At 37.0% G+C, this 14,380-nt stretch overlaps 1 protein-coding gene across 4 annotated transcripts in view; it reads left to right on the top strand.

Annotated features, from left to right (window-relative positions):
* The window catches only part of NLGN4X (neuroligin 4 X-linked), a 574,976-nt gene that overhangs the window by 358,068 nt on the left and 202,528 nt on the right, over positions 1–14,380 (top strand). For all 4 annotated transcript variants that reach the window (XM_075335480.1, XM_075335476.1, XM_075335478.1 and 1 more), the window contains one exon: positions 3,808–3,960. In XM_075335480.1, coding sequence (XP_075191595.1) covers positions 3,808–3,960 — 153 coding nt within the window. The remainder of the gene's footprint in view (positions 1–3,807; positions 3,961–14,380) is intronic.

The raw sequence follows: 14,380 nt of genomic DNA, 5'->3' as shown, positions 1-14,380 counted from the left end.
TGCTCCGGTCACATAACAGCATGGGACCAGATCTTGTCGCCCTGCTATTGCACTGTATACACTCACTGTGCTGGCGTGCTGCAGGGCCGACAAGTGAAACTGATGGGGCGGTCACCGGCAACAGGTCCACTGTGATTGGAGAGATCGGTCACAAGGCCGATCTCTCCAATCAGAGCTACTGGAGCTGGGGGAGGGTGATCCAGTGAGGTCACCCAGCTCCAGCCAATGGCCAGTGCTATAGCTGCACTGGCCAGGGCTGGATTTCAATGTTTCAGCCACTTTAAATGGCTGGAACATTACAGTGGCTGTGATTGGTTGAGCGGCGTTCGTCAGCCAATCACAGCCTCCGTAGGTCCGGGGATGAGGCACCACCCCTCCTGAGGTCAGGTACAGGTCCCCTCCTCCCCGAATCTGCGGTTTGTGTTACCCGGTAGCAATCACCGGAGGCTCTGGTGCCGCGATTCCGACATGACGGAAAGATCCGTACTTGGTCTTTAAGGCCCAGGGCACCATGACAGATCTTTCCGTCCATGGTCGGGAAGGGGTTAAATTAAAACATTACCTTTAAAATACCAATTTCTTTACCAACAAATTTCATAATGCCGTACAAAAAAGTTTACAGATAAACTGTATTATACCCATATGTCAGGCACATTTTAATTTTATCTTGCTTTATTTCTATGTAGAATAGAAAAATTATAGACAACAAGAAAATTCATATTTAATGGCTTATAATTTTATGGAGGTCAATGGCAAATATAACATGTAGAGAATGTGCATCTCTAGAAATTCTTTAAGCATATGTCTGGTTTGGTTTAGAGAAAAAAAATTCACTAAAAATATTTATATTAGGGATGATCGAATACTTCAATTATTCGGCTTCGTGAATATTTTCCGAATACCTCGCCGCTATTCGAGTATTCGCAAATATTCGATGCACAATGTAAGTCTATGGGAAACCCGAATAACAACTATTCGGAACTATTCGGGCTTCCCATAGACTTACATTGCGTATCGAATAGTCGAATAGCGACAAGGTATTCGGAAATATTCGCGGAGCTGAATAATCAAAGTATTCAATCATCCCTAATTTATATCCCTTAACTGCTTCTGGACTGGTGATAGACTTTAAACATCTGACTGTATCCATTCCTACTTCATACCATCACTGCATAGCAGCACAGCTACAAGTGATCCTGTAGCTGCAGACGTGGGGATCTAATTTTCAGAACAATGGCTATGCATGCAGTAACAGGGAGCATTAACATTTTCTTCTATATACACAGCGGAAATGTGATTGTGATAGTAATGTTTGCTGCTGGGTGATATGAGACCCAGATACTATAGCTTTGCTATTCAACCAGCAGGTTGAATTTTCATTGTAATTGTGGCTAATATGCCAGTTCTAGTTACAAGTAGAATAAGAAGAAAATAAAAATACTGAAATATGAAATATCGCTCATCTACCCTAATGTCTTCTATGAAATTAAGGAGTACACGATATATAAAAGAAATACAAAATAAAATTAATAAATGTAGCATTGATAAAAAACAAAACAAATAAAAATGCCACTGTCAATTCAAATTGCTGTTACTAACCCAGTAAAAAAAATGTGTGTTAATATGTAAAATTAATTGTTAAAGATTGGTGAACACATTTTTAAATTATTCAGACTTACATTTTTAAAATATTTAGAAAACCATGTATTATTTCCTTTATATTCCACAATTAGTTCCTACTTAATGTTCAAATATCACACAAAATCCGAATAAAATACATTTAGATTTAGGGGTATAATGTGAAAAAATGCAGACAAGTTCAAGAGGTATGAATACTTTTTCAAGGCACTGTATATGAAGTAAGTTTCTAAAATATTTGGACAGTGAGAGAGGTTTTGGCATTTTAGCTGTTTACTAAAACATATCAAAGATATAGTTATATAATCAATATGGGCTTTCAGAGTCTTAGCTTCAATTTGATCATATTCACCTCCCAATTGGAGTAAGGGTTTAGGAATTACAGCTCTTTAATATGTAGCTGCCTCTTTATCTCAAAAGCCCTTTAATGGACTTCATGGGCTATTCCCTCATTAATCCATCATCACTTTTTCAGGTAAAAGGTATAGAGCTAATTCCATATGTGGCATTTGCATTTGGAAACTGCTGCTTTGAATCCACAACATGTGGGCCAATGGAGCTCTAAATGGAAAAGAAATAGACCATCATTAGGCTAAAAAAAAGAGGAATTGGAGAGATAGTTGAAATTTTAGGAGTGGCAAAAACAACAGTTTAGTACATTCTGAAAAAAATGAGCACTTTGTTACGCTTAAGAACACAAAAACACCTGTGAATCCACAGAAGACTATGTACATGTTGATCTTAGCTTCATCTGTCTACAGAAAGATTTTCCAAAAGTAGACTTGCTTCTTTAGAAGTTTTTTGGCAAAATTGAATCTTGCCATTCTATTTTTAAGGCTGATTAATGGTTTTCACCTTGTGGTAAACCCTCTGTATTGTTGTCACGAAGTCTTCTCTTTATTGTAACCTTGGATACTGAAACATCCATTTCCTGGAAAGTGTTCTTCACTTTAGTGAATATTATAAAGGGGTTTTTCTTCACCCCAGAAAAGATTCAGTCAATCAGTCACCCTTGCTGTCTTCCATGGAGTCCAGGCCTTCTTGAATTCCTAAGTTCACTAGTGTACTCTTTTTTTTCCAAAATATACCAAAACCGTTGTTTTTGTCACTCCTAACATCTTTTTGACCGATTTCTTTTTTTCAGCCCAAGGATAGTCTCTTCCATTTAAAGCCCAAGGATAGATCCCTTCCATTGAAAGCTCTTTTGACTGCATTTTATAAGTTCACAGCAACAGGTTCCAAATGCAAATGGAAAACTTGAAATCAGCTCCAGACCTTTTACTTACTTATTTGATTATTGATTATCAATAGAATCGCACTTGTAGCCCATTCAAGAGCATTAGAGGGATTTGTCGATTTACTTCTATTTCCTTGAAACAAAATTCAGCTACACAATATAGAGATAACATTCCTAAACCCTTACTCCAATTAGGATGTAAATACCCTCACATTAAATCTAATAGTTTGAACTTTAAGCCTATGTTGATTAGATAACTGCTTCTTGAATATGTTTTGATAAACAACTAAAATGCCAAAACTTGTGTCACTGTCCAAAAATCTTTGGGCCTAAGTATATAATTATTTTTACCATCCATATGGCATCTTATGTTAAATTGTCATTGTGAGTTTTATTAAAAGCTTTATAACTCTATAGTTAGGCACTATACAATCTCTTTGGTATAGTTTAGTATAGGTTTCATTCATGACTTTAACATACTAACAGTAAAAAAGACACTACATGAATGTGCCATTTGGTTGTAAAAAAATATTATATTTTTGTAATGGAAGACTGTAGAAATCCTCTGTGCTATACCATGTTTTATGGACAAATACATGACATTTTGGGCATTTTCTCCAGTAGAAAATTAGGAAGTTTTGAAATGTCACAATAACTTTTTTATGCCCTAATTGTAACTTTATTAAACTGTATGAATAGCTGCAAGGAAAGTACAAGGTATTTTGAATATGTCCTTATTTATAATTGTAGAGTAAATTTACTGAACCAATAAATATGTAAATTTTCTTTTTTGTGATAAACAGAATGTGATGTACAAAGAATTACTGTAAACTGAATCTGGGTGTTAACAATTTCTGCAGGAAACTGCATTACAAAAATATAGCAACTCACTATTTTTGAACTATTTGATCCATACTTATACTTTCTTTTAGATATCCATGATCCAAATAATAAGAAACCAGTTATGGTTTACATCCACGGAGGGTCCTATATGGAGGGTACCGGAAACTTGATTGATGGAAGTATACTTGCAAGTCATGGAAATGTTATTGTCATTACAGTCAACTACAGATTAGGTATTCTTGGTAAGTCTTTCATTATTGTACTCGCAACTTTTCTGGTATTAGTTTGTTTGTCTTCAAAATTAATGCTGGTTTTTTTTAATAAGGATTCTGCAAAATATATTTATTATTTCATTGCAAATAATGTATGAGTCTGCAGAAAGAATAATAGGTCAGCAGTCATAATAATGAAGGTAAACTATTTCTAGTTTCTGAGGCCTTTTATAAATATCTTGGGGAAAAGTCATTGTGTTCATAATAGTAAGCTGTAAAAATCTTTCTTAATACTTGAATGACACAGGAAACCTGTCCTTGAATTGTGCCATAAAGCCTTAATACAAGTCAGATGACACATAGAATGTTATGAAGCTCTAGGCTTCAACATTTCAGACAAAAGATTCATTTTAGGATCATTGTATTTTGTGCATTTAATATAAAAAAAGCTATGACTAAACGTTAAACAGTTTCTAAGTTTGCTGTGAAGATTATAAATATATGCATTGGAAGTGCCCATTTTAGTTTTAAGAAACATTAAAAAATATTTATTTTTTTGGAGCTGAGCTTAATAGTTACTGTCCAGTCTACAGACAACAATGTGTTAAATAGGAGACAATTTTGCTTAAATAAGTGCGCTCTTGTGGTGTAAAGAGAATCACACAATGACTTCATGTGATATCTCCAAAAGTAAATACTAGGGATGATCGAATACCTCAAATTTTCGGCTTTGCGAATATTTTCCGAATAGGTCGCCGCTATGCGACTATTCGATGCGCAATGTAAGTCTATGGGAAGCCCGAATAGTTCTGAATAGTTGTTATTCGGGTTTCTCATAGACTTACGTTGCGCATCGAATATTCGAGAATAGTCGAATAGCGGCAACATATTCGGAAAATATTTGCGAAGCCGAATATCTGAGGTTTTCGATCAGACCTAGTAAATATATTTCATGAGTTTTATTTTTTTTTAAATTCTGTGGAAGCATGGTTGAAAAGCAATGTATGACTTTCATTTGTTCATTTTCATAGTTTTTTTTATTCTTATTATTTTTCTTAGATTAAAGTTATTTCTGTGACCATTGTGGGTTTTTCTTTCATTAAATGAGAGGTACCAACAATTTTGACCACGTGTGTATATTTTGTTTTGGGGGGTAAAGTGGGTAACACCGTTAGACATTTTTTAAAGCTTTTACTACATTGGGTGAATTGCAGAAAAAACATATGTAAACATATGGTTTACCATGGAGCTTTATTTTTGTGATTCTCTGCAGCTGCAATGAAGTAATGGTGTAATTCTCTGACATATCTTACCATGCCATATACAGTGCCTACAAGTAGTATTCAACCACCTGCAGATTTAGCAGGTTTACACATTCGGAATTAACTTGGCATTGTGACATTTGGACTGTAGATCAGCCTGGAAGTGTGAAATGCACTGCAGCAAAAAAGAATGTTATTTCTTTTTTTTTTTTAAATTGTGAAAAGTTTATTCAGAGGGTCATTTATTATTCAACCCCTCAAACCACCAGAATTCTGTTTGGTTCCCCTAAAGTATTAAGAAGTATTTCAGGCACAAAGAACAATGAGCTTCACATGTTTGGATTAATTATCTCTTTCACCAGACTTTTCTGACTAATTAAGACCCTCCACAAACTTGTGAACAGCACTCATACTTGGTCAACATGGGAAAGACAAAGGAGCATTCCAAGGCCATCAGAGACAAGATTGTGGAGGGTCACAAGGCTGGCAAGGGGTACAAAACCCTTTCCAAGGAGTTGGGCCTACCTGTCTTCACTGTTGGGAGCATCATCCGGAAGTGGAAGGCTTATGGAACTACTGTTAGCCTTCCACGGCCTGGACAGCCTTTGAAAGTTTCCACCCGTGCCGAGGCCAGGCTTGTCCGAAGAGTCAAGGCTAACCCAAGGACAACAAGGAAGGAGCTCCGGGAAGATCTCATGGCAGTGGGGAGATTGGTTTCAGTCAATACCATAAGTAACGTACTCCACCGCAATGGTCTCCATTCCAGACGAGCCCATAAGGTACCTTTACTTTCAAAGCGTCATGTCAAGGCTCGTCTACAGTTTGCTCATGATCACTTGGAAGACTCTGAGACAGACTGGTTCAAGGTTCTCTGGTCTGATGAGACCAAGATCGAGATCTTTGGTGCCAACCACACACATTACGTTTGGAGACTAGATGGCACTGCATATGACCCCAAGAATACCATCCCTACAGTCAAGCATGGTGGTGGCAGCATCATGCTGTGGAGCTGTTTCTCAGCCAAGGGGCCTGGCCATCTGGTCCGCATCCATGGGAAGATGGATAGCACGGCCTACCTGGAGATTTTGGCCAAGAACCTCCGCTCCTCCATCAAGGATCTTAAGGTGGGTCGTCATTTCATCTTCCAACAAGACAACGACCCAAAGCACACAGCCAAGAAAACCAAGGCCTGGTTCAAGAGGGAAAAAATCAAGGTGTTGCAGTGGCCTAGTCAGTCTCCTGACCTTAACCCAATTGAAAACTTGTGGAAGGAGCTCAAGATTAAAGTCCACATGAGACACCCAAAGAACCTAGATAACTTGGAGAAGATCTGCATGGAGGAGTGGGCCAAGATAACTCCAGAGAGCTGTGCCGGCTTGATCAGGTCTTATAAAAGACGATTATTAGCTGTAATTGCAAACAAGGGTTATTCCACAAAATATTAAACCTAGGGGTTGAATAATAATTGAGCCACACTTTTATGTTGAAAATTTATTAAAATTTAACTGAGCAACATAACTCGTTGGTTTGTAAGATTTATGCATCTGTTAATTAATCCTGCTCTTGTTTGAAGTTTGCAGGCTCTAACTTATTTGCATCTTATCAAACCTGCTAAATCTGCAGGGGTTTGAATACTACTTGTAGGCACTGTATGTGTAGTCTTACCGGCAATGTTGAGTACCATTGTTTGCGCAAAATACTATTTTTAATAATATTTGATTGAAATTGTAGAAAATGTTTAAACATCTTGAGTCTGCAATGTGCAGCAGTTCTATTCAGTATATTATTCTTACCTATCAGTGTTGTTTTCTGACAAAACCTACTGATTTTTGGGTTTTAGGGTCAAATATTTTTTTTTTTAATTTTTGACATGCTTATAGCCCTAACTACAACTTTGTTAAGTTCAGTTTCTCACTACCGGGCTTCAAACATTATTAATTACAATATATTATTGAAACCTTAGTCAAGCTGCTTAGCATAACACAATCACTAAGTGGCCACAAACAGAGACATGTAGCATACACATCTATCAACAGAGACAATGTAATACTATTCAAAGCTGTTAATTTTATGCTATTCATCTTGAGATACTTCAAAGAAATATCAAGCTCTATAATGGCTACACTATGGCTAAACTGTAAATTTTCACATCCTATGCTGCTGCATTTCCGGCTTTTGCTTTTATACAGGCTATATTAATCAATGTTGAGTGGCTGTACTATCTGATTTGATTTAATAGCTGCAAGTCATTATGAGGAAGCCTGCTTTGCTACACGCAAGGTTACATGATTATTTTCTTCCTAATCCAGACTTATGCAATGTTAAATATGAAAGATAGTGTTTAATTCATACTCAGTGATGGGGCCTACAATCTAATTTACAGATATATATATTTATATATATATATATATATATATATATATATATATATATATACAGTGCCTACAAGTAGTATTCAACCCCCTGCAGATTTAGCAGGTTTGATAAGATGCAAATAAGTTAGAGCCTGCAAACTTCAAACAAGAGCAGGATTTATTAACAGATGCATAAATCTCACAAACCAACAAGTTATATTGCTCAGTTAAATTTTAATAAATTTTCAACATAAAAGTGTGGGTCAATTATTATTAAACCCCTAGGTTTAATATTATGTGGAATAACCCTTGTTTGCAATTACAGCTAATAATCATCTTTTATAAGACCTGATCAGGCCGGCACAGCTCTCTTGAGTTATCTTGGCCCACTCCTCCATGCAGATCTTCTCCAAGTTATCTAGGTTCTTTGGGTGTCTCATGTGGACTTTAATCTTGAGCTCCTTCCACAAGTTTTCAATTGGGTTAAGGTCAGGAGACTGACTAGGCCACTGCAACACCTTGATTTTTTCCCTCTTGAACCAGGCCTTGGTTCTCTTGGCTGTGTGCTTTGGGTCGTTGTCTTGTTGGAAGATGAAATGACGACCCATCTTAAGATCCTTGATGGAGGAGCGGAGGTTCTTGGCCAAAATCTCCAGGTAGGCCGTGCTATCCATCTTCCCATGGATGCGGACCAGATGGCCAGGCCCCTTGGCTGAGAAACAGCCCCACAGCATGATGCTGCCACCACCATGCTTGACTGTAGGGATGGTATTCTTGGGGTCGTATGCAGTGCCATCCAGTCTCCAAACGTCACGTGTGTGGTTGGCACCAAAGATCTCGATCTTGGTCTCATCAGACCAAAGAACCTTGAACCAGTCTGTCTCAGAGTCCTCCAAGTGATCATGAGCAAACTGTAGACGAGCCTTGACATGACGGTTTGAAAGTAAAGGTACCTTATGGGCTCGTCTGGAACGGAGACCATTGCGGTGGAGTACGTTACTTATGGTATTGACTGAAACCAATGTCCCCACTGCCATGAGATCTTCCCGGAGCTCCTTCCTTGTTGTCCTTGGGTTTGCCTTGACTCTTCGGACAAGCCTGAGCTTGGCACGGGTGGAAACTTTCAAAGGCTGTCCAGGCCGTGGAAGGCTAACAGTAGTTCCATAAGCCTTTCACTTCCGAATGATGCTCCCAACAGTGGAGACAGGTAGGCCCAACTCCTTGGAAAGTGTTTGTACCCCTTGCCAGCCTTGTGACCCTCCACGATCTTGTCTCTGATGGCCTTGGAATGCTCCTTTGTCTTTCCCATGTTGACCAAGTATGAGTGCTGTTCACAAGTTTGGGGAGGGTCTTAATTAGTCAAAAAAAGGCTGGAAAAAAAGATAATTAATCCAAACATGTGAAGCTCATTGTTCTTTGTGCCTGAAATACTTCTTAATACTTTAGGGGAACCAAACAGAATTCTTGTGGTTTGAGGGGTTGAATAATAAATGACCCTCTGAATAAACTTTTCACAATTTAAAGAAAAAAATAAAAAAAGAAATAACATTCTTTTTTGCTGCAGTGCATTTCACACTTCCAGGCTGATCTACAGTCCAAATGTCACAATGCCAAGTTAATTCCGAATGTGTAAACCAGCGAAATCTGCAGGGGGTTGAATACTACTTGTAAGCACTGTATATGTGTATATATATATATATATATATATATATATATATATATATATATATATATACATATACATAGAGAGAGAGAGAGAGAGAGACAGATATAGAGATATAGATATAGATACAGTATATACACACTCTTTAGCCAGATGTATAGAAAGACAATTCTTGATTCTGTATATTCTACCATAAAATGCATCCTATATTAGGAAACTTGTTTCTGGGGGGAGCTCAACTTTTACTGGGATTGATGATCATGTGCATTTTAAAGAGAGCTTATAATTGAGTAAGCTGCCACTACATCATGATTTTGATATGATACCTGTAACCATATATTTATCAACATCAGAAAATTCGGAGACAACATTAACAAAAAGGGGCTATAACTGAAAGTGATACTCAGAAAATCTTTACTCTGATGAACACAATAAGAACTTACTGATTGTTGGGTGCCTAACTACTGGCATTGTGCGCTGTCTCTAGATTGATTGTTCACATCCACACCATTCATTGTGTATAGCACTGATAAAGAAAGCAAAGCTCTGTTCAGATTGGTAAGATTTAAGGCCCAGTCACACACAACGACTTACCAGCTATCCCGAAAACGATGCGACATGATAGGGATCGCAGGTAAGTCGCTGGGAGGTCGCAGGTGAGATGTCACACAGTCAGATCTTACCAGCGATGCAGGAACAATACAGGTCGCAGTAGCGACCTGTATAACGATCTCAGCAGTCACTGTGACCCTGTCACACAGTGTCAAACACAGCGATGTGTCCTGCCCAGCAGGACATCGCCTTTGAAGAAAATGGCCTGGACCTTTCTGCAATGACTAGAGATCTCACAACAGGGGCCTGATCGCTGGTAGGTGTCACACATAACAAGATCGCTAACGGGATCGTTACTGCGTCACAGAAACCGTGACTGAGCTGCGATCTCGCTAGCGATCCCGTTATGTGTGACTACCTTTAGACCAAGAATGTTAGTTCCAAGAATCAATAGTACTAACAACTGAGCTTACAGAGGAGGTTACTTAATATGCTTTGCTAAAGGTGTAATGTGTTGTCACAATTAATATTGCATTAATACATCACATTTCCTATAGTACTTTTCTTTTTTAAATGATAATTAGCTTCTTTCTTGAAAGTTGTTTACATTTTATAATTTTCTAGAGTAAAAGACTAGGGTGTATTTTTGTATTCCTACTATTTATATAATGTCAATTAAGAATGTTTCAACATGGAATGAGCATTAAATCTCGAGTTCATGGATGTAATTGGATTCTATAAAAATGCCTACAGGTAAAAGTTAGTGACTGGGACAAATTATCACTTTCTATCCTCTCCATTGTGTTTCTTAATCGAAACTAATGACTTTCAAGCTAGAGAAAAGTAGAGACTCATTGTTAAGTAATTTATCACAGTGAGATTTGTTTCTATAATAGTACTGCGCATGACGCAGAGCATTGATTAGAAGACACTTTAATGAGCAGTCTCATATCACATTTATAAAAGAAGAAAAGTAGGAAAACCTTATGAGGGCCAATTTCGATTTGGATTGCATGCTGTGTTTGAAATGGAATACTTGCTGGGTCTGCAATTTACTACTCCCACAGGGATGTAAACACACAGCACAGTGTAAATGATAAACCACTCTTTTGACTTTGTGATAGGCTAAACATACAGAGTTACATCAAATATTAAACAAAAATACTCTTGGGTCTAATTCCAATGTGTTCATCGATCTAAGTTGTTAACAACGTTTCCAGACTAGACAGACAACAATCAGAAAACCAGCAGCATGTTTCTATTTAATGCGTAGGTTATAAAGCAACAGTATACATAAAAAACAAAAATTAATATACACTGTGCATAATAACCAGAACAGTCAACTTATAAAGGATATGGTTTATTTTTTTTTACTGTGCCTATTTTAAAAATTATAAGAAATAAGGGAATTAATCTGTTACAAATTTATTTTGACTTCCTGAAGTTTGCAGGTCCCTGCACTGTCAAATAATTTGTATTTTGATTTTTGTAGATAACAAAAAAAAATAGATTACCCATTGCCAATTCTGAAGATTACATCAGCCAAAAAAAAGGCAAATTACATTAGGTGCGTCTACACAAGTTTCCTCAAAATGTCCTGCAGCTATTAGATGACATGGTCTAGCGCAACCAATCATGGAGTATTATCTCAGGGACTGTAAATAACCAAATCATGGAAAGCAATGGCCATCTTAGGATTTCATAGCCTTGATATTTAAGAACCGAGTGCACATGACATTATTACAGATATTGATAGAAAGGTCTATATGTGATTGCAGTGTAGAATTTCAGTGCAGAAGACCATTAAAAAGTAAAGTAGTATTCTGTGAACAATAATTCAAATGTGAAAATGATAAGGAGGTGCAGGACCTGCAGAGTTATTGTGACTTTGAATTGAATTATCTGAATTGACTGCAGTACAGCACCAACATATTTTTTTTTGCATTTTTAATGTGCTACACACAAGAATGAATGATTAGTACCCACCTTCATATGTTTGCTCTTGAAGAAAAACCCTGAAACAAGTTTATAGTAAGAGAATGTGTTCTTATTGGGATATGAAATTGAAAAGCCTTTATTGATTTTGCAATTCTTTAGTCTTTTATCATGAAAAAAAGAAAAATTACCACATTACAGAAATGTAAATGTAACTGTCTAGCTACAAAGCATATGTGTTATCAAGAAAATGAAATTTATTTGGCATACTTCCTTGAAGTAATCTATTATACCCATGCATGCCACATGAATGCAATAGCCTATTGCAAGTACAGTTGAAACCAGATGTTTACATGCACTATCTAAAAAGACAAATGTTCATTTTTTTTGCCCTATCTGACATGAAATCAGCCTTGCTTATATTGCTGGTCAGATTGCTTTCCTAACTTTAAGAGATAAAACTTTGGAGATAAAAATTGGAGTACAATGTCTGATCACTTGCTTTTTCAGAAATAATGTAATCTACATTGATCAACATTTGAAGGGTTTTTGTAAGGGGTACACCATGTCACTAGAACAGTGTTTTCCAAAAGATCCTAAGTTTATCAACACAAAACCTTTATTTTGCCCAAAACAAGATGATCATAATTAGAGAACAAGAATGACTGTAGCACAAAGAAAGATTACAACTAAATTTTCTGAAGGTCACAAAAGTCACCAATCAGTAGGAAGTGTAAAGGCCTTTGCTTTGAATGACTTCAGCACATTTACGGCCACAGAACCTCACTAGTCTCTCACATTGCTCTGGTGTGATTTTGGTACATTCTTCTTCCAGTCTCTTCCATAGTTCTTTGACTGTTGTGGGTTTCTTGGCCATAACTTTGTCACCAATGATTTTCCAGAGGTTTTATATTGGGTTTAGATCAGGACTCTAAGCTGACCATTTATTTGTTTTAATGTTTTTTTGTGTCAAGGAACTGCTTTACCTGTTTGCCGTGTGGAAGGGGGCATTGTCCTGCATGAAAATTGCTGAATGATTGAGTGATTAAATAAGTAAGGAACCACATGTTGTTGAAGAAGCTTCTTATACACATTTGCATTCACTCTTCCATATAGCTGTATGAGAGTTCCAACTCCTGCTGCAGAAAACATTCCCAAAATCATAACCCTTCCTCCACCACCTTTCATTGACTTATTAACACACTTTGCGTTCAGTCTTGCCCCAGTTTGTCGATAAACATAAGGTTTCCCATTATACCAAAATAAATTTAACTTGTTTTCATCACTAAAATGAACTGTGGATCACTCCTCTTCTGTCCACACAACATGCTCATAACAAAGGTGAGTCTAGCCTTTTGAATCTTTCTGCTAAAGAGAGGTTTGGTCACTGCAGAGCTGGTTTTCAGTCCAAATATTCTTAAACATTGTGACACTGTGTGGTGAGACAGATCCTTACCCTGTCCAGTGCTGAAATGGCGAGCAATTCCAGCTGCAGTGTTGAAACGATTATCCTGTCTGTGGAGGGCAACTTGAAAGAGTTTGTGATTTTGTTAAGATGCAATATTCTTAAAATCACAGAATTGGGACGACCAGCTTCTCTAGCTATGGCTAATAGGATCAACACTTTGGCCTTCATCCGAACAACCTGCAGCTGGAGTGTTTAAGTCACTTTGGAATGGCACACCATTTTTGCAAAGTCAGTGCAAACTGGAAAGTTAGGCTGTCAGTTAAATAAGGTTTGTCAGATAATTAAGGAAATTAGCACAAGGTGCCAGCCAATAACTTGCAGGTATCTGAAAGTGATCTCTAATTTTGATCAGTGTTCTTTTTCATTTATCTCAATTACATTTTTATTATGTGCTTTTGAAAAAAATCAATTTATGAAATAAGCTTAAAATGCTGCTAGTTTACTCATGTTAGTTTTTAATAATATAGGATTACACAATGACCTTAACATTTAGGAATTTGTGCGTTGTTCTCTAATTTGGATCTACAGTGTAAATACCTGATTTTGCTTTGTGCTTTTTATTATTACATTCCTAATTTGTGCTTTGTGTTTTTTTATTAGGGTTCTGGCAGTGGCCCATTAACCAATTTTTCTGTGTGTCTGTATGTTGGAATTTTGTACATAATTTTAAACATTATGTATTCAATAAACATTGATTATTTTAAATTAATTATTGTCATGATTTCAATCCTGGCAGATATTTTGCTTTGGCTCTCTAATCAATCAAGATAGTTGCTTTGATTACAGTATATACGACATAATTGACTAGATGTTTTATCTGCTGCTGTGCCAACCTGATGCATTTAAGCAGAGTTGCATTACCTGGACAGTCAAGTTCATACTTGCACTTTTTCCTGCATACACATAATATCTTGATCCCTGATCCCCCTGATTCTATGAACGTCTGGCAAAGCATAATAGACCACTGGCAAGAACTGGCCATTTTTTCTATTGGCACACTGTCATACCTCTACACCAGTGTACTCTCAGAAAGGCTATGCAGCGCAGCTGATGGCTTTATCACATTCTAGCATTGTAATTATCCTGGTAAACCATTAATTTGCCAAAATGAATGAGGCATGAATCAGTACCAATTTTATGTCAAAGATGTTATTTGCCAATCAATATTTCATTCACTGATATATCCATCCCTACGAATGAGTTTTATGGCCATACC

This window comes from Anomaloglossus baeobatrachus, chromosome 2 (genome assembly GCF_048569485.1).
Source record: "Anomaloglossus baeobatrachus isolate aAnoBae1 chromosome 2, aAnoBae1.hap1, whole genome shotgun sequence".
NCBI classification, from domain to species: Eukaryota; Metazoa; Chordata; class Amphibia; order Anura; family Aromobatidae; genus Anomaloglossus; species Anomaloglossus baeobatrachus.
The sequence above is the reverse complement of the archived record's forward strand: the minus strand, read 5'-3'. Positions and strand labels throughout refer to the sequence as shown.